The 19,042-nt window shown below is 38.3% G+C and overlaps 3 protein-coding genes across 3 annotated transcripts; 2 read left to right on the top strand and 1 right to left on the bottom strand.

The window, feature by feature from the left end:
* Positions 1-119: 119 nt before the first annotated feature.
* On the bottom strand, positions 120-4,669 carry LOC135594751 (ABC transporter B family member 10-like). Its single transcript, XM_065085261.1, has 10 exons — positions 4,415-4,669; positions 4,281-4,335; positions 4,041-4,216; positions 3,761-3,961; positions 3,431-3,690; positions 3,010-3,323; positions 2,709-2,932; positions 2,273-2,649; positions 1,777-2,183; positions 120-1,709 (listed from the first exon to the last, which is right to left on the bottom strand). The coding sequence occupies exons 1-10, from the start codon at positions 4,667-4,669 to the stop codon at positions 241-243; spliced, it is 3,738 nt and encodes a 1,245-aa protein (XP_064941333.1). The 3' UTR covers positions 120-240.
* A 1,443-nt stretch (positions 4,670-6,112) lies between these two features.
* LOC135594947 (GATA transcription factor 28-like) lies at positions 6,113-16,444 on the top strand. Its single transcript, XM_065085455.1, has 7 exons — positions 6,113-6,411; positions 10,028-10,111; positions 10,194-10,324; positions 14,876-14,998; positions 15,203-15,308; positions 15,867-15,932; positions 16,050-16,444. Exons 1-7 carry the CDS (start codon positions 6,196-6,198, stop codon positions 16,125-16,127), a joined length of 804 nt encoding a protein of 267 aa, XP_064941527.1. The 5' UTR covers positions 6,113-6,195; the 3' UTR covers positions 16,128-16,444.
* A 338-nt stretch (positions 16,445-16,782) lies between these two features.
* LOC135594750 (uncharacterized) lies at positions 16,783-18,529 on the top strand (the record flags this gene model as incomplete). Its single annotated transcript, XM_065085260.1, has 2 exons — positions 16,783-16,925; positions 18,145-18,529. Coding segments are annotated over 2 exons (483 nt in total), but the record flags the coding sequence as incomplete, so codon positions are not given.
* Between the last annotated feature and the right edge of the window lie 513 nt (positions 18,530-19,042).

Raw genomic sequence — 19,042 nt, 5'->3', positions numbered from 1 at the left:
GCAGAGATCTTCCATAGCTCTCGTCGGCTATGGCCAAGATTGCTACATTGCATATTGCTATATTTAATGAACTATAGAAGTTTTGAAGGACTAATTTACTCATGAAGGTTTTCAGCAACACTCATGAGGAGAAAGGGAGAAAAGACTCAATTAAAATCATCACAATCCCCGAGAGGGAACGTTGATGAAAGTTTCTTTTCCTATGTATTCTTTTGGTATGTCAATGGAAGTTGGTCAATTCTACTGGTTCTGGAGATGGAAAAGCTTCGAATAAACACCATCAGCTTCTCCAATCAATGTGGAATGGCTACCCATCTCAACCACCTTACCCTTCTCCATCACCACAATGGTATCTGAACTGATCACCGTAGAAAGCCTATGAGCAACTGTCACTCTGGTGATTCCGCATGAAGTGTCTTCTCGTCTCCTCCACTTGCTCGATCCCAAAGCTCGCATGATGGTTCTCTCAGTTTCAGCATCCAGTGCGCTGGTGGCTTCATCCAGCAGCAGAATCACCGGCCTTTTTAGCAGAGTTCTCGCTATGGCGATCCGCTGCTTCTGTCCACCCGATACTTGGCAGCCTTTCTCCCCCACCATGGTGTCGTATCCATCCGGCAAGCTGCTTATGAACTCATGGATGTTTGCTTCCGTTGCAGCCTCTACGGTCTCGGCCTCTGACGCACCTTCGTTCCCGTAGCAGATGTTCTCTCTTATGGTGGAGCTGAAGAGAAGTGGTTCTTGCTGCACAAAACCTATCTGCTGCCTCAACCAACGCAGGTTGTATTCTCTTATGTCCTTCCTATCGATCAGAATTCTTCCTTGGGCAGGATCGTAGAACCTCATGAGGAGTGCCAAAACAGAGGACTTCCCTGCTCCGCTAGGCCCAACAAGCGCCACAGATGATCCAGCTTCAACCGTTAAGACGAAGCTATCGAGTACGACCACTTGGGGACGGGATGGGTAGGAAAACCTGATGCACTCGAATTCGATTCCGCCTAATATTCTCTCAGAGTTCACTTCATCTGGAACATCTGGTAGGATTCGAGTTTCCCGATCAAGGATGTCGAATGCAGGCTTCAGTATGCTGATGGCGGAAACGACTGTCGGTATCAGAGTCCACAGCTCAGTGATGGAAGGAACTGTGAGCGAGAAGATCTGGTACGACCTTATACCATCCTCGAAGCTGGATTGATTCTTATCGACCAGAATTGTGGTGTACCACAAGGCAACTGCGTGTGCAACATTCCAAAGAAACAGCGACGTGCCTTGAATCATCCCGTACTTGATGCTCTGCAACCTGCCAATCCTCATTGGCTCCTCCAACGAAAGTTTGGCCTTCGTAATCATTTGCTCTTCGTGGACGAAGGCGGCCACGGTTCTGATGTTGCTCGCGGATTCCGATGCAAGAACAGCGAGTTGTTGGTGAGCCAAAGCAGAGTCACCGGAGAAACCTTTGGCTGATTTGGATTGTATCAGGCCGCCGATGAAGTGACAGGGCATGAGAGCCCAGGCGACCAGCCCCATTCTCCAGTTCACGATCATGCTTACGGTTGTCGCTATAAGAATCGAAGAGATGCATTGCACGATGACAGACATTCGATCTGATATGATGGTTTTGATCACGCAAGTGTCACTAACAATGCGTGTTGCAAGCAGTCCCACACCGTTCTCAGGCTTCTCAAACCAAGCTACTTCGTTACGAAGAACAGCTGCAGGAAAGAGCAACAAAAATAAGCAGATACAAAACATGGCAATTCAGAGACAGATGCTTATTACCTGAGAAAAGGGCTTCTCTGAGGTTTCCCATGGCTTTCTCCCCAACCACACCATAGTGATAGTGTTGCAATGTATGAGCAACCAGTGCAAGAACACCGACGACGCAGAAAATTATCGAGTACTTCCCTACCGTCTCCCTTGCGTCCTTCTTGTAATATGCTACTCCAATTGTCATGATAAAGAACCCGAACAATGGCTTCGAAACACCAGCGACAGCTGCTGCAAGAGAGCCCAAAGCAGTCTTTGCAAGCTCAAACTTGTTCAGCCTAAACCATATTCTAGAGAAATTAGCAGTTCTGCTCTTTGAGGTTTGCGTTCGTCCTATGGGAGGATCACTTGGCTGGTTCTTTGGTTCCTTGAGTTCTTCAGAAGCTGGTGTGTGTTGAATGATCTCTGTTGTGGTATTCCTGTTCTCGAGAAGTAGATCAAGAGATACATGTTGCTTCAGGTGCTATATCTACGATTGTTTTCATCAGCTAAACAAGTGATCACCTACCTTGATTGGGTCTCTCCCATCTCTGGATTCATGTAATGCATGTGAAACAGGTTATTATAGAAGGTGCTGCTTACTAGCAAGTCACTGTGACTTCCACTTTGTGCCACTCTTCCTTCTTCAACGACAACAATGGTGTCTGCATTGGTCACAGTCGATGCTCTGTGGGCGACGATGATGACGGTTCTTCTTTGCATCACTTTCTCCAAGGCTTCTTGAACCAGCTTTTCTGACTCTGAATCAAGCGCACTCGTTGGCTCGTCAAGAAGAAGAATGGGAGAATCTTTCAGAATTGCTCGTGCAATAGCTATTCTTTGCTTCTGGCCACCTGAGAGTTGCACTTGCCTCTCTCCTACCTGAATCGATTCTGTCAGCTCTCGCTACTTCACAGCAACATGATGAGAGAACACAAGTAATTAGCGATGGCTTGAACTCTTACCCAGGTTGAGTATTTGTCAGGAAGCAGAGATATGAATGAGTCTGCATTGGCTGCTGATGCTGCTTTCAGTATCTCTTCATCGGTTGCTTCCGAGTTCCCAACCTTCAAGTTATCCTTAATTGTGCCTGAAAACAGCGATGGTTCCTGTGGCACAGCTGCTACGTTTCTCCTGAGGAACTCAAGATCCAGGTCCTTGATGCTGTGGCCATCAATGGAAATCCCACCTGCAGCATTTAGTGCCAATGGTTAGCACGATACATTCAATAGCGTCAACACCAAGTGTTTGAATGTAGAAGCAGACCTGAAATTGGATCGTAGAACCTTTGGACAAGGGAGAGGAGAGTGCTCTTCCCGCAGCCACTGCTACCTACCAACGCAAACACTTTGCCTGCTGGTATGGACAATGAGAAGCCTTGCAGAACAAGCTTATCCTGACGAGATGGGTAAGCAAATGACACCCCATTAATCTCGATTCCTCCGACAATCTTCTCTAGCTTTTCTCCTTTTGTCTCGTAACTTATCCTTGGCTTTCTTTCGATCACCTTGAAGACCTCGCTTCCTGCAGCTTTTGCCTGGTTAAAGATCTGCAAGTCTGGTGCGGCATAGGTGATCGATCTGTGATTTCATCAAGAAAAACACAGAGACTGGTAAAGAGAATTTGAGGATGAAGTCAAAGTAACATAAAAAATTGAATCATCATTGTGGTGTGTTAGCCCAAATACATGGCTCCAAAGAGGATGCTCATTATAGCTGCCAAGGTCTCGCCTCCGTTTGCTCTTCCTGCGGTCACGACGACGGCGCCTACCCACACAACCAGAGCCCAAGAACAGAACGTGACGGTCTGAAACAAGCCCAACCCCAGCCCCTTAATTGCAGCTTCTTTTTTGCTCATGGCGTACTGCTGCTTCACGTTCCGAGTGAAGGACTTCAACGAGGAGCTCTCTCCAACGAAAGAGAACACGGTCTTGATGTGGGATAAGGTCTGCAGATGCAGAGTTCAACGAGAACTAAGTGTTTGTCGAAAAGACCGCTTTGCAAACACTGATAGGCACCTGTTCTACGACTGATGTTGCCTCAGACAAGTACGCCATCCGCAACGCCGATAGACTCTCCATCTTTCTTGTGTATGTAGCTCCGATGGCCAGGATCATGGGCAGCACCATCAAAGAGAGCAAAGCTACTTCCCAACAGCAAACAATGGCGATCACAACACCAGCAAAGTAAGTGGCGAAGCAGGAGATGAAGTGACCCAACTGCAACAGTAATACGCCATGATATCCTCTTATCGTGCAAACAAAGGTTCATTTGGCTTCTGGGAAACCTCGTGCATACCTTCTCTCCAATGGCGTCCTGTATGGTGCTCATGTGGTGTGTTGCTCCTGCCATGACCTTAGCGGTGGTTAACTCTGTGTCAAAGGCTTCGATATCCTGGTGAAGAACTGCTCTGAGAAACGCCAACCTCAACCGTGCTACTTGTCGCTCGCTGGTATACATCCAACATGAGATCTCTGCAACCATGTAGATTAGGGCAATGACAAGATGAGTATGCATTCTAGTATGTTCTTCACGTACCGAGCATTCCTGCAGGAAGCGTAGCAGCCGCCATGTACCACACATACGGAATCACCTACATGCAAACCATGCCAAAGCTAAACGTATGCACACAAATGTCAAGAACTCTACACCGTCGAACATGTCTTGTGTACCTTCTTCAGCGCTTCAACCATGGCGGTTTGGTCACCTACGTTGCTCCCAAATGCTTCGAGTGCTTTGCCGAGCAGGAGATAGCCAATGGGCTGAGCCATGCCATGAACGACAGCGCCCACGGATCCCAACCCCATCAGCGCCCAGTCTACTGCGTCGGCGTAGCTGAGAAGCCTGTGGAACGGCAACGGCCGCGACGACAACGACGATGAATGGGTCTCCTCCTCGTCTCGGCCTTCGACCTCCGTCTCAGCCATGGTGAGCTCGCAGTTGGGAGTAGAGATGTGTGAGTATAAAGAAGCCGAGGGAAGGGAATGTGCTGCGGGATATGCGACTTCGCGTCTCTCGTAATTAAAGATACGTTGGAATTAAAGCCTCACTCTAATGAATCATCTGCACGACAGTTTGTATAGCGTCTTCATATGTTCTCCACATGTCGTAGTGTGAGAGCTACCAATTTAGAGGTCATAACTTCTGTATGTCTTATGTGTTATGTCACCAAACGCCAAATGAAAGGTTGCTCTTTTTCCTACCCACCATAGCTCAATCATGAGGGCCATATTTAATGCAATGTAGAGCAATATATAGCTTCTCTCACATAATAAATCTTTAAGATTTTTTCTCATTATTTCTAGACTCATAACAGAGAAAAATAAAAACACTCAGATTATTTTCAGACATAAATTTCTCCACAACATAGAGATATATGAAATATTTTTAGAATAAATAATTCTAATTTAGATTTACTTTCTTATCCAACAATAGGAATTATAAAATATTTGTTAACTCAACAATTAATTTTACATAATTAATATCAATCAAATAACATGTATAACAAGTAATCAACTTATTATTATCAAAATACAGTCTATTTCTGAAAATTATGGCTGTCTCAATAAATGCTGGCCTTCCTTTAATATTACACAGCTGACTTATGTATTAGTAAGGGTTAGTACCTATAATAGGTGAGACTAAATAAATAATAATTGACGATATAGACAAAGAGGACAAAAATTCTATTTTTTTCCATTTTTTAAGTTCATGACCTACTTTCTCTTGTATCAACTTTATGACACGAGAAACATATATATATATATATATATATATATATATATATATATATATATATATATATATATATATATATATATATATATATATATATATATATATATATATATATATATATATATATATATAATGAGGTGTTACCTTATTTACAACTAAATCAAAGGATAAAAATTGTAAATGAGTCAGATATATGAGGCTCATATTTTAGATATAAAATTAATATAATGAAAATTTAAAATTCTTAATTTAAGATAAATAAATTAAATAAAATTTTATTAAACGAGTATTTGTATGTAAAACATATAAAATGAGATTTCGAATTCTCGAAATAAGGCCACGTGAGTCACATCTGCCAAATTGCGATGGCAATGGTGAGGTTAATGGAGTGCGCCACACGTGCCACAACTGCGGATGCCGACATAGCGGACAAAGATTGGTCACTTACCCGAGTGGGGCCCGCTGTCGAGTTGGGGCTCACGAGTCACGCTCGTCAGGTTGCGTGAGAGGAGCACGTAGGATTAGCGGGTCCCTGGGATGGAGCGCACGTGCGGACATGAATTCTATTGGGATTGGACTCGGGAGACCAAAGGAGGAAGGGGGGGGCTATAAAAGGTTCCGCCCGGTACGTGGCGTATCGCTTTCTCGTACGCTCCGCCACCAACCCTTCCTCTCTTTGCTCTCTTTCCCAGTCTGCTCTCCTTCGCTGGTCGCGATGTACGGAAGCATGGACGACGACCCTTTCATGCGGGGGCGACACTTCGTCTCCGAGATCGACGGCATCGGTGCGGCGACGACGGCGGCAGAGGCCGAGGTGGCGCCCTCGATCGAGGGTAGCACGCACTTGCAACCGCAGCCGCCGGGGCCGAATCAGCTCACCCTCTCTTTCCAGGGACAAGTTTACATCTTCGACTCCGTACCGCCTGACAGGGTAAGGAAGAAGAAAAAGCAAGATTATTTCTCTCCTCCTCCTTTCTCCTTGATACGTCACACAATTCGGCACTTCTTTTTCTGTTTCTTTCATGTTTCCTAGGTTTACGAGGGCTTAGGAATCCTGTTGCGGGGTTTAGGGTTTTTGTGACTTCCATATCTTTGATTGGTGGATTGCCTGATTTGGCGTCCTTTTCCTTTCAATCGGCTGGTGCATTGGTTAGAAATCGTAGCAATCGATTACATCCAAAATAATAAAAAGCATATTGCGGTGCTTCTGATGTTTCCGCACGAGAATAGACGAAACAACCTGAGAACCTAATTTTACATGATAAAGATACCCATCAGCACCTGTGAATTCAGTATATTGCACAAGGGATCGGACGATTATGTAGGTCCTTCGTAAGGTGTGTGGAGTGAGATCTCTTGGCCGACGTGATGAATCAGAATTGCACGCAAGGGCATAGAGAATAACAAAATGAGAAGAAAAAAATGATAAGTTGATTAGATTTATGGTGTCTTTCAGCCTTTACTGTAAAACTTATTCTGTTGTTATTTGTTATTATGCATGGTGAATCTAGAATCATTGTTGCATAATGCAGTTTATCTAAGAATATAAAGGTAATTAATAACATCCTCTGAATGTCTAAATCGTGTGTCGGTATGACCAAGGATGCATTGCCTTGAGCCACTTGAATCTATATACGTTTAAACACAAAATTCCTGCTCAGTGCAAAATCGTAGGCCAACTGAAAGCCATAGTTAAAATCTAATACAAATTGTTAATCTCATAATTTTATCATGTATTCAATGGAGAAATAGCACAAAAGTATTTGATTCACTTTTAAGTTTTTATCACTATTGTCACATACACAAGAGGGATACATGACGTTTCCTAGGAACTTAAGTGCACCCTCCTAATTATTAGTATGAAACGTTATGATGCATAGTTATCTTTTGGACTTCAATTGATTACATTTTCTGAATATTGTAATTTTTTGTAATTCAGTTAGATTTTTTCTGAAATTTAACCATCTTGTGTTTCATACTTGAAATCAAAGAACTAGGATGCCTCAGGTGACCTCAAAGCCCTATAAGGATCACATTGATTTGAGCAGAGGACATCCTTACAATTTTTATAAAAAAATGTCTTCATCTTTTGTTGCTCTTCCTTTCTTTCTAGTGAACAGTCTAGTACATAAGGCTCTTGCTGATGCAAAATTTTAGGATGATCGTATACAACCTTACCTCTACAAGCATAGATGTTTTCATGACTTGAGCCTTGGTCACCTAAGTCAAAAGGGGGCATCCTAGTTTGTTTTTCCTGTCTTTATGATAATGCTTTTATTTGATTAAATTTCCCTAAATCTTTGAGTAGAATGTAGATTCCAGTGCTTATTAACTTCCAAATGTTATCCAACTTCTGAATTTGTTTGCATTATGATAATCCTAGAAAAGAACAATGCTATATGAAGCCATAGCAACTTGCTTTCTCAAGTTCATTAACTGTTTGTCCTTGCATTCAATAATTTCTCCTTATAGTTAATTTGTTATTTTATATCTTTTACTTTGATATACTCATTGCGATCCTCCTTGTCTTATTCATTCAAGCATGTAATCTGATGTTTTTTTATCATTTATCCAAAAAAATTCTCCGGAAACATAAGTCAGTGGGCGCTTTCAGATCAAATTGAAATGGTAACAGCCTTATTTATATGTAAACAGCCTTATTTATATGTAACCTTTACTCTGATTTTTTGAAGGATGATGCTATTTGGGCTGAATTTTTTTCCTTTAAACTTCTTGTTTCTTTGAGGGCTGATCAGAAGAGCTCAATGTTCTTGAATAGCTCAAACTTGAGCTCGTGCTTTGCTCGAGATTATTCCCTAAATCTCTATCTGTTTATTTTTTTTGTTCTTCCCTTGTTTATATCTAATCAGACTCGACCTTAGCAAGCTGTATTATCACAAAAGCTCCTGTGAAACCCCTATGTTATAGGACTCTATAATGTTCAAGAGCCTATCGACACTACACTCATGTTCAGACTTTCTGACACTAAATTGATACAAATCATGACTTTAGAGGGCTTCCCAAGTTTCTAAAACTCTGGAGGAAAGTACACTAAAAAGAGGATCTGAACTCCTCAGGACTTGATTTGGTGTTGATTTCGATCTTGACTTGAGGATAGTGTCTCTTGGGATGAGGATGGATATTTTGATCATCCATATCAAAGATGTAAACCTAATCATTGTCACAAATCCATTTCTTTGCCAAAGAGCTCCCTCCTGGATATTCAAGATGGTCCAACCATAATGGTTTGAGGCAAGAATGCTGCAGTACAGTTCTGGAGTGGTGTGACTTACGTTATTCCGGATTTACATCATAATGACTTCTCTTGAAATCCTTCTTGTCCCTTAGTGTGGTGGATCCTTAAGGGGTGATTACAGCTTGAAAATTTTCTGCATTCTTCTTCACATGTCAGTGATGAAGGAAGATATTATGTCTTACATATTGTAAAAACAATGAAAAATTAGTATTAATTAAGAGCTACACATAGTTGTTGATTAAGTTTTTAGTTTCATATGTTACACAATTACAAATAGAGATACCTTAGTTCCAGTGTCAGAAGTCTGAGAAACACTGTATCTTTTCTTGCCAGTTGAGTACTATCACAAAAGAAGAGAGTGTGTGTGTGTGTGTATATATACACTTTGCTATATTGGCACCCATTTCTGAAGGATTCTTTCTTTGATTGTTTTATCTATGTACTCCTAAGTTATTTATTTTAGCTCTGAACTTTAAGAAAATCCAGCATATTGTCACCACCCAAGTACTAGAAAGCCTCATGCCATTCTATATTTTTCGGTGAAGTACTTTGAGATGAGTATGACAATTCAATCCCATGTACTATAACTGACCTCCTCTGCTCTTAAAGTTGGAGAAAATTTATTTTGATTATTATCAAATAAGCCTATTATGCTTAAAATCATAACTTAAAAATGGCTTGCTGACTCACATAAACAATTTGATAAAAAAAATCCAAAAGTTCTGCAATTAAAGGAATTATCTACTCAAGAAAGACCCGTAACCTTACTGAAAATTATTAAGAATTGATCAATGTGAGACAAAGCTTCAGCTCTTGCCTTGGTTCTTTTTACATGTTTATATCATATGCCATATAGTATCAGAACTAGTTAAGTTCTCAGTGATCCAGTGTGTTGCACATAGTCATGTTTATATCTATTTTAACCTCCATTTCCAGTACCACTAATGCACAACACATTTACCAAACTATACTAGTTTCGAGATTTTTTTTTATATCTGTATTTCAGTTCCTCATTTGCCTTTCATATTTATATCAACTTTTGATTGTATCGATAGACTTATGAGGAACATGATACTTTTCTTTTTTGATGTAAACAAGTAATTATCATGTTGGTTTACCTTCATTAGCATTTAATTTGTTCTTAATTAACGTTACCTAGAAAATAAGTTTTCTTTAGAACAGATACCTTTTGGAGATCATTGCCATATTTTTTTTATTTTTCAAATTTCAAGTTTGCTTCTTGTTGATAAATATTTATTTTGTTGATAGATTCTTAAACTGTCTTACTCAGGTTCATGCAGTTCTGTTACTTTTGAATGGGCAACAATCACCTGAATTTGGTGGCATGGCAGTACCCTCTCATCAAAATTATAGGGTATTTCATGCAGCAACTTCATCACCCATCAAATTACCTTTCAACTAATTCTTTCATTACAGTTTTATGTGTGCATTACCAGAGTGTAGATGAAGCATCAGGATCCAAAAATGGTCAACGGCTTGCTTCTATTTTGCGGTTTAAGGAGAAGAAGAAGAACCTATGCTTCAAGAAGAAAGTACTATATACTGTTCGAAAGGAAGTTGCTTCTAGGTATAAGTTTTTCATTGTCATTATAAGATTTATGTTAACCCTGGATAATTTAAACTTAGATGTTCCTTTAACTAATATCATCACTATAATTGAGATGCCAAAATTATTATTATTATTATTATTGTTGTTATTATTATTTTGTTGAGGGAGAGATGCCACTTACTCTATCTTATCATTAACTCCCAATTAGGAACCAAACTAATATGCTCAGTTTGCATCTCCTTTGTGCATAGCGTTACATGCATATAGTATCTCTGCATAATTAGAGAACATTGCCAATGTTGGTTCTAAGGCCGGATGAGAAAAGTGGAGGATTGCATTAGGTCACTGACAATCAGCGTAAAACTATGTCAGGTCTTATGAACATGGGTCTTAACCGATTTCAGTATCGAGCTAGGTTGTCACCCGGAAGTGACGTGAGGCACTTTCACCACTAGGTGTCTCAAACTACAAACAGTGGGATAGGAGGTCGTCCTGAAGCGGCCCATCACATCGGTGCTCAAATATGGTGCCAAGTAGGCAAGGATCTTTTATTATTTTCAATTGGAATAAAGAAGTTAGTCCAAGAATAGAGGGTTAGATTAGCAACTTGAAATATAGGAACGCTTTTAGAGAAAAGATTAAAATTAGTAAACACTATGATTAGAAGAAGAATAAATATGATTTGCTTACAAGAGATTAAGTGGATAAGGGAAAAATCTAAAGAGATTCATAGTATCAGATTTAAAATTTGATATATGGGAAAAATTAAACACAAATGATATAGGAATTGTTATTGATAAGGATCTTAAGAACAATGTTGTAAATGTAAAAAGACTTAGAGATAGAATTATAGTACTAAATTTGTGAAAGGATAAGATGTTTTGAATGTTATTAGTGCTAATGCCCCTTAAGTTAGATTAAATGATCAAACCAAAAGAGAATTTTAAAAAAAATTTAGATGATATGATTCAAGAAATACTTATAATAAAAAAAATTATAATTGGAGGAGATTTGAATGATCATATAGGCAAAGCATATGATGAATATAAAAGGGTGCATGAGGGCTTTGGTTATGGGGAGAGAAATGAAAATGATAGCATGATTTTGGACTTTACAACTTTGTATGATCTTATAATTGTAAATACTTTAAGAAAAGAGATGAACATTTGGTTACTTATAAGAGTGGTCTCAATTGTCATCAAATAGACTTTTTTCTTACTAGAAAGGTAGATAAAGTAAATAAAGTTATTTGTAAGAATTGTAAAGTTATACCCGACAAAAGTTCGACTAATCAACATAGGTTTATAGTATTAGATATTTGCTATAGAAAATGGAAAAAGAAAAAAATAGTAGAAAAAATTACTAGGACTAGGTGGTGGAATTTTAAAGATAATTTAAAGATCTTTAAGAATAGGATGAAAAGGGAGGGACTTAGAACTTGGACGAAGATAATATTAATATTATTTGGACTACAATGGTTAATAAGATTAGGAGCTTAACAAAAGAGATTCTTAGTGAAACTAAAGGTAGATGTGTACGTTAAATGGGAGTTTGTGTTGGTGCGAGGAAGTTCAAAAAATAATTTTTTATTAGATTGGTAAAATTATAAAAATGAGGAGAAATTTAAAAGATTTAAAGAATCTAAAAAAAGAGGCAGTAAAAGTGGTTAGTATGACAAGATATGAAGTTTATTATAATTTTTATAATAAATTAGGTACTAAAGATGATGAAAAAGATATATATCGAATTGCTAAAGTTAAGGAAAGAAAGTAAGAATTTAGATAATATTAGATGCATTAAAGATGAAGATCAAGGAATACTTCTTAATGGTAATGAGATTAAGGAAAGACAAAGAAATTATTTTTATAATTTATTTAATAAATATTTCACATAGGACTTAGATGTAATGATAAATAATAATGATAGATTTAATAATCATAGATTTGTTTATAAAATTAGAGCTAGTGAAGTAAAAGACGCATTAAAGAAGATGAAAATAGTTAAGAGTGTAGGACCTGATAGTATCCTTAGAGACTAAAGGATTTAGATTAAGTAGGACTAATATTGAATTTATAAGATGTAATTTTAGTAATTCTATGTATAGACAAGAGAATATAGTTAAGTTGAATGAACAAAAAGTTCCTTTTAAGTAAAAAAATTTAGGTATTTTGGATCAATTATTTAATAAGATAACGAGATCGATGAAGATATTATTCATAGAGTAAAAATAGGATGATTAAAATGACAAGGGGCGTAAGGAGTCTTGTGTGATTACCAAATATCTTGAAAATTAAAAGAAAAATTTTATTAGATAGTTGTGAGACCAATAATACTTTATAAATATGAGTGTTAGGCAGTTAAGAAACAACATATATAAAAAGTTTATGTTACCAAGATGAGAATGCTGAGATGGATGCAGTGAAGTCAATGGACGCCCGGGCGCTTGCTTAGGCGCCTAGGTGAGGTGAGGCGAGGCGAGACTTAAGCGCCTGCTTATTGGGCTGGGCAGGTGTCTTCACTCAAATGCCGCGCCTGGGCCCAAGCGTTAGGCGGGTCGGGCGCTTGCCTGGTTCAACTCAAGTCAGGTCGAACCTATGTTGAACTAAACAATTATATTTGGTTCGATTGAACCAATTATCTATTAAGCATGAGTTGAACCAAACACAAGACAATTGGTTCATTTGAAGTTTGAACCAGTTATCTATAGCAGAAAGCAAGAAACCACACACAGGAAGAACCCTAACGTAGAAATCCTCTTTCCCACTATGTTCCTACATGGCAATGAAGTTCCTCCCATAGGTGAACGATGGCAGCAACCTTATTCTTTGATAACGTTTTCCTTTAGCGATAACAACTATGCCTTCCTCCAGCGACAGCAATGACATCTTCCTCCAGCGACAACGATGACATCTTCCTCTGGCAGTAGTGGCGACTTCTTCCCCTCCCTCCCTTTGCCCTGTTTATCGGTAGCCCTTTTACGTTCATCGCAGCCCCTCGGCCTTGCCCCCCGCCTCGTCGTAGCCACCCCTTCCTCAATCGCTATTCCCTCTTCCCCTCCCTCTTTATCATTCTATCAAGGACAAATTTGTATAAAGGGTGTTCGATATAATGTTTGTGTATATCTATATCTTTCGGTTTTGTTCATGTTTTGCACAATATGTAAAAGGCTTAAAATATGCTTGACAGCCCCATTTGATTGGTTTTTGTAGCCGTTTTAGTCTTGTAAACATAGGTCATGTACACTTATTGCATAGTGGCAAAACTGCCCAAAAATAAGCCATCAAAATAGTCATTTTATGGGTTTTCTAGCTTCGTAGAATGGTGTGGAGTGTCAATCAGTACGACACCCTAGGGCTACTTGGGTGGCACATGACTGGATGGTCCTTTGGGATATTGTCTATGGATGGTTTGTTGTCTTATACTACAGCAGTGTCGTGGGGACTTTTGGCCGTGACGAACCACCTTGGACCCTTTGTCATGTGACCCTTCGGAGTTTGCAAAGCCCATGTTTGTAATTTGTATTGTTTATCAAGTATTTCTTGAAATTTCTACTTATGGGATCCAAGTTAAATACTTCCTCTAATCCGTCTTTTTTTTGCAAGTCCTTAAGGGACCATGAGAGGTTTCGGGGAGGTTGACCCTTTACGGACAGACACGCAAGGGTACCACATGACTTAAGCATAATCGGCTAAGTCTGTGATAGTTCACCGTTGCCTTCTTCCCTGTTCACCGCGGCTTTCTTCCCTGTTTACCCTACCACTTCATTGTTGTTTGTTAATTTAAACTTAGATCAGCTGCTTGTGAGAACAACAGTTGCTTGTTGTAGTGAACAGTAGTTGCCTTTTGTGCTTAGTGAATCAATAATAAAATGTCGAGTATTATTGCTCTCGCTATAGTTTGATGTGTTATTTTAGTTTTAGTTTTAGTTAATTTTTTATTAATCATGATATATAATTTTTAAATTATAATATTCAAGAGCATCTCACTTTACTTGGACAAGCGCCTCAGTCATTTTGGGACCATGGCGCTTTTGACGCCTATTGCTTTTTACTATATTGGATGGATGTGTGGAGTTACTTGAAAAGATAGGAAAAGAAATATTTTTATTTGTGAATAACTAGATATTACTTCGATACAGGATAAGATGACAAAATCATTTAAGATGACATGGGCATGTGTTTAGGAGGCCTCCCAATACAATAATTAGATGAGGTAAAATGATTAATATTAGTGGTATGAGCAGGGTTAGAGGAAAATCTAAAATGACTTTAATATAAACTATATTTATAGACTTAAGTACTCTAAACTTAACTAAATATATGATATTTTACAGATCTCAATGTCGGCAAACGATTCATGTAGTCGACCCTAAATAGTTGGATTTTTTATTTTGTTGTTGTTATTATTGTTGTTGTTGTTATGATGAAGCAATTGAGACAAAATATTTATATATATGATTTGCAGAAATTGTTCTTTCAAACATACACCGCCTAGATTAAGTCTGGGATTAATCCTTATGCTAGTGTTACTTAGAAATTATCGATCATAATATATATCTCCATGATTTAGGATGAAGCGTAATAAGGGTCAGTTTGCATCATCCAAGGCAAATTCTGAGGAAGTGGCATCAGTCACATCAAGTTGGGATCCTGCAAAAAGCAATGATCAAGAAGAGAAAGATCAGCATGCCTTGTGAGTTTCTTGTTTTTAGCTATGATAATTATTTGGCCTGGTTTTTGACTAGTTTTTCATAAACTAGAACAGCACAAAATAACCAGCTATAAGTTTGTTCCTGAGTTGTTTCTTTATCATTCTTCTTTTCTGTCTTTATCTCCTAATTTATGTTGCAATGTATCATCATCAGTTGTTGCAACTAATACTGTCTGAATCATGCAGTTGCCTCAACTGTGGAACCAGTAAAAATTCTACTCCGATGATGCGTCGTGGGCCAGCTGGACCAAAATCTCTTTGCAATGCTTGTGGTCTAACGTGGGCAAACAAGGTTTGTGAAACATCACAAAATGATTGACTTACCCTCATTATATATGAACACTGATTGTATGATCAGTTAGAATTCTCCTTATACAATCATCTGAATCTTGCATGTTTGGAGATTTTCATTGTTCAGATTAATTACCAATTATTTTCATTGTTAAATTAAAAAAAATGAGAAATAAAGTCAAGAACCTGTAGTATCATAAGCATATGGGGGCCTTACGACATTGGGTTCTGTTTTTCATCAACATTCATGGCTTACCCTAATCTCAAGCTTTTGCTGATTAAGAGATAATTTCTGGTCCATTACTTCTATTTAGCAGCTGTTTCTTGAGCAGAACTACAGTTGTACACAAAACGCAAAACATTGTAACTGTGATACCACAATTATGATACAAAATTGTTTTATGCAAAGTTAAAATGTCTTGTTATATATGCAAAGTTATATATGGGTGAATGTGTTAGTTTGATATGTAGAGGATAAAGATATTCCCAATTCTAGTCTTTAATAGAGAGAGGTCTTCTGTCTAGTTTGAGCAACCTTACCAACATCTTCTGACTGCAGCATTCTTTAAGAAGCCACCTGAAAGTTTCGGCCCCTGGAACCCAAACTATGATCCAGGATGAGCAGGTACAGTCTTCTAACAATGGCTGATAAGTTGATACCAGCGACGACGAGTCATTTAAAGTTTGGCCTAGTGGGGCATGTGTATTATCAACTTATGCATGATGTAACTCGTGTTTATAGGGTGACAAGGACTCGGTGGTCGCAAGCAACAGCTACATGTTCTCTGCATCAACAGATGGCCATGGTTCTATTAGTTGATGGCTGAAGTAGGTTCAGAAAGGGATCGTCCTCAACAGTTGCATTCGATGCCGAGTCAAGGAGGTGATCAGGGTTGAAAAATCTGATCAACTGATGCCAAAGCTGTTTACTGTAAGGCATATGGTGAAAGATTTGTTTATCTTTATACAGATTTTAGAAGGGAGTCTGCTAAATGAATTAGCTTAGTGTTTAGGTTTCCGATACAGTTAAAAAGAAAGAGCCTACCTCCCACCCAGCTATGTATGGCCATATATACATTTGTAGGGGTTTATGCTGGTTAGCAATAGATCACAGCTGAAGGACTCTTATGAATCGAAGGCCATGCCTGCCCAACAATTTGTTTTCATGCATGAAATGGTGTCAAACTCAAACATAAACATGAATTTGAACTTGAGACCTATTATCTATGTAACAATAGATTAACCAATAGAATGATTCCGAATAGAATAGACTGATCCGTATAGACACAATTCAAGATTATTCATTTGGCTTAACAGAACAAGATATCATCAAATCCAAATCACAATGCTATATAATTGGTATGAGTTTAAGATGCATATGTGGTTTAACAGGACCAAATAAGTTTGGAGCAAAGTTTGAAGGTATGCAAACACACCCAAACTTACATAGATCTCATGGTAGCTGAATCTTGAAATCGCCGGACGTCTGGTCGCAGCTCACCTGTTGCTGGAGTCATCCACCTTCCAGAGTTATACACACTCTCTCCTACCTTCCATCCAGGAACATCTTTCATAATCCTGGCCTCCTCTTCCAAATATTTCTTCCACTCCTTCACAAACCTAAATGACTCCATAGTATACCACCCCATATTTAGTGTTACAGAAAGGAAATGAATATTTTGACGGGTAGTGTCGAGCTTGCAAACTTGATGTATTTATTTACCTTTCATCTTCTCAGCTTGAAGCATTGGTAGTATGGCTCTACGAGCAGCATTAAATGCACTGAGTTAGAAAGAACATTTCACACAGAAAAATGCATATACTCTATTGTTTGCAACAATGGATGTAAGAACAGAACTATATTTCACACACACACACACACACACACATATATATATATATATATATATATATATATATATATATATATATATATATATATATATATATATATATATATATATATATATATATATATATATATATATATATATATATATATATGCACTAAGCACAGCATACAAATTGAAGGAGTCACTCTACTGTGTAAACCCTGCAGTAAAAGTAGTAGAAATGAATGAGAGTCCGATATATGAGGATGCTCCTGAGAGAATTAAGGGATCTAAGATAAAAAACAATTGATATAAAACTTCATTCCAATGAAAGAGGTCTTCTTAGAGTGTTCTTTAAAGGATGTCCAAACCGCTCTTCCAAGAGTAGTTCATATGTGGAACTGTCTTTACTAGTATGATAGGGCTATTATACCTCACAAGTATTCTTCCTACTACTTAGCAGGCATAAATTTTGTTGTAGCCACAGCAAAATGAAGTCCCAGCAGACTTCTCTGGTTAATAAATAAGTTTGATTTTTGTCAAAAACATACAACAAATATCATGAATAATAGATAAACATTCATATATCCCCACTTCTTTCGGATATACGGATGTAAAAACCTCAGGCGTATGTATTAGGTTCCAAAAGGTATTCATGCCAAGTGCTAACATCATAGGAGTATCTATGGTATTTAGGACAATCAAGTGCATGGGGGTGTTTCTCACCCATCACAATGTTTGATGCGTGCAAGCACGCCAAGAATCCACGAATTTACTCAAAGCATCACGATGATATCGCCTCTTGTTGTGAAATTGTGACTACCAAGTACGTCCAGCATAAAATTTAAACCTTTTTCCTCAATTTCAATCCAGCAGAAAGATAATTGCAAGAAAACTAAATGCATCGAATCAGCTCTTCTCTTTCCGCTTATACCAAGACAGGATCAAGAGAAGTTTTTGGGTCCAACGTGATCCAAACAAGATATAAATCTTTTTCGAGCATAGCAAAAGAAGAGGACTAATTAGGGAACGTCGGAGGGCGGCAAGCAACCTACCGGCGGATGCGATTACCCTGGTCGACCTGGTACATTCCGCAAGAGAAGGCGACGAGGAAGATGGCGGCAGCGTTGGAGCCCTTGATGGGGATGCGCCGGGCGCACCTCACGGGCGGGAATCCGCCCGGCGGCGGTCCATCCTGGAGGAGCGGCATCTCCCTCACGCTCGTCATCCCCGGCTTCTTCTACACCACCGCCTCCGTCATCCTTACCTGATCACCACGACGATCGCCGAGCTCCTTCCTTTCCTCCTCCTCTCCTCCGATCTATCGAACGGATCGATCCAATAGTTTCAAGTGGTAGGCAAGTGTGGCGAAGTAGTAAACAATGCTATATATATTTTATGGTGTCGCATCTTATATTCGCAGGCACTATATATATATATATATATATATATGTGTGTGTGTGTATGTATGTATGTATGTATGTATGTATGTATTTATATATATGTATGGATGTATTTATATATGTATGTATTTATATATATATATATATGTAAATATATAAATGTATATATATGTATACATATATATATAAATATATAAATGTATATATATGTATACATATATATATATATATATATATATATATATATATATATATATATATATATATATGTGTGTGTGTGTGTGTGTGTATATATATACACACATATATATACACATATATATACATAATATATATAAGTAAATAAGAAATAAATAAAATAAATAAATGGTTCCCAAATTTATTATTTTAAAAATCAAATGCTAAACTATATGGACCATATTTTTGCACTATTAATTAGAAAAATAGATATCAATGGAAGCACCAATTGATGTAGTATGTAAAGTCTTCTGAACACTGAT

Source organism: Musa acuminata, chromosome BXJ1-10, assembly GCF_036884655.1.
Source record: "Musa acuminata AAA Group cultivar baxijiao chromosome BXJ1-10, Cavendish_Baxijiao_AAA, whole genome shotgun sequence".
Lineage (NCBI taxonomy): Eukaryota > Viridiplantae > Streptophyta > Magnoliopsida > Zingiberales > Musaceae > Musa > Musa acuminata.
This window is presented reverse-complemented; position numbering and strand designations above follow the sequence as displayed.

Bases quoted from the DNA above. Each gene is read 5' to 3' on its own strand.
- LOC135594947 (XM_065085455.1), top strand. From the start codon at position 6,196: ATGTACGGAAGCATGGACGACGACCCTTTCATGCGGGGGCGACACTTC. The intron at 15,309-15,866 runs GTTTGTGAAACA...TTCTGACTGCAG, and splicing joins GTCTAACGTGGGCAAACAAG to CATTCTTTAAGAAGCCACCT. The intron at 15,933-16,049 runs GTACAGTCTTCT...TCGTGTTTATAG, and splicing joins CTATGATCCAGGATGAGCAG to GGTGACAAGGACTCGGTGGT.
- LOC135594751 (XM_065085261.1), bottom strand. From the start codon at position 4,669: ATGGCTGAGACGGAGGTCGAAGGCCGAGACGAGGAGGAGACCCATTCA. The intron at 4,336-4,414 runs GTACACAAGACA...GTTTGCATGTAG, and splicing joins TGGTTGAAGCGCTGAAGAAG to GTGATTCCGTATGTGTGGTA. The intron at 3,691-3,760 runs GTGCCTATCAGT...CTGCATCTGCAG, and splicing joins CAACATCAGTCGTAGAACAG to ACCTTATCCCACATCAAGAC.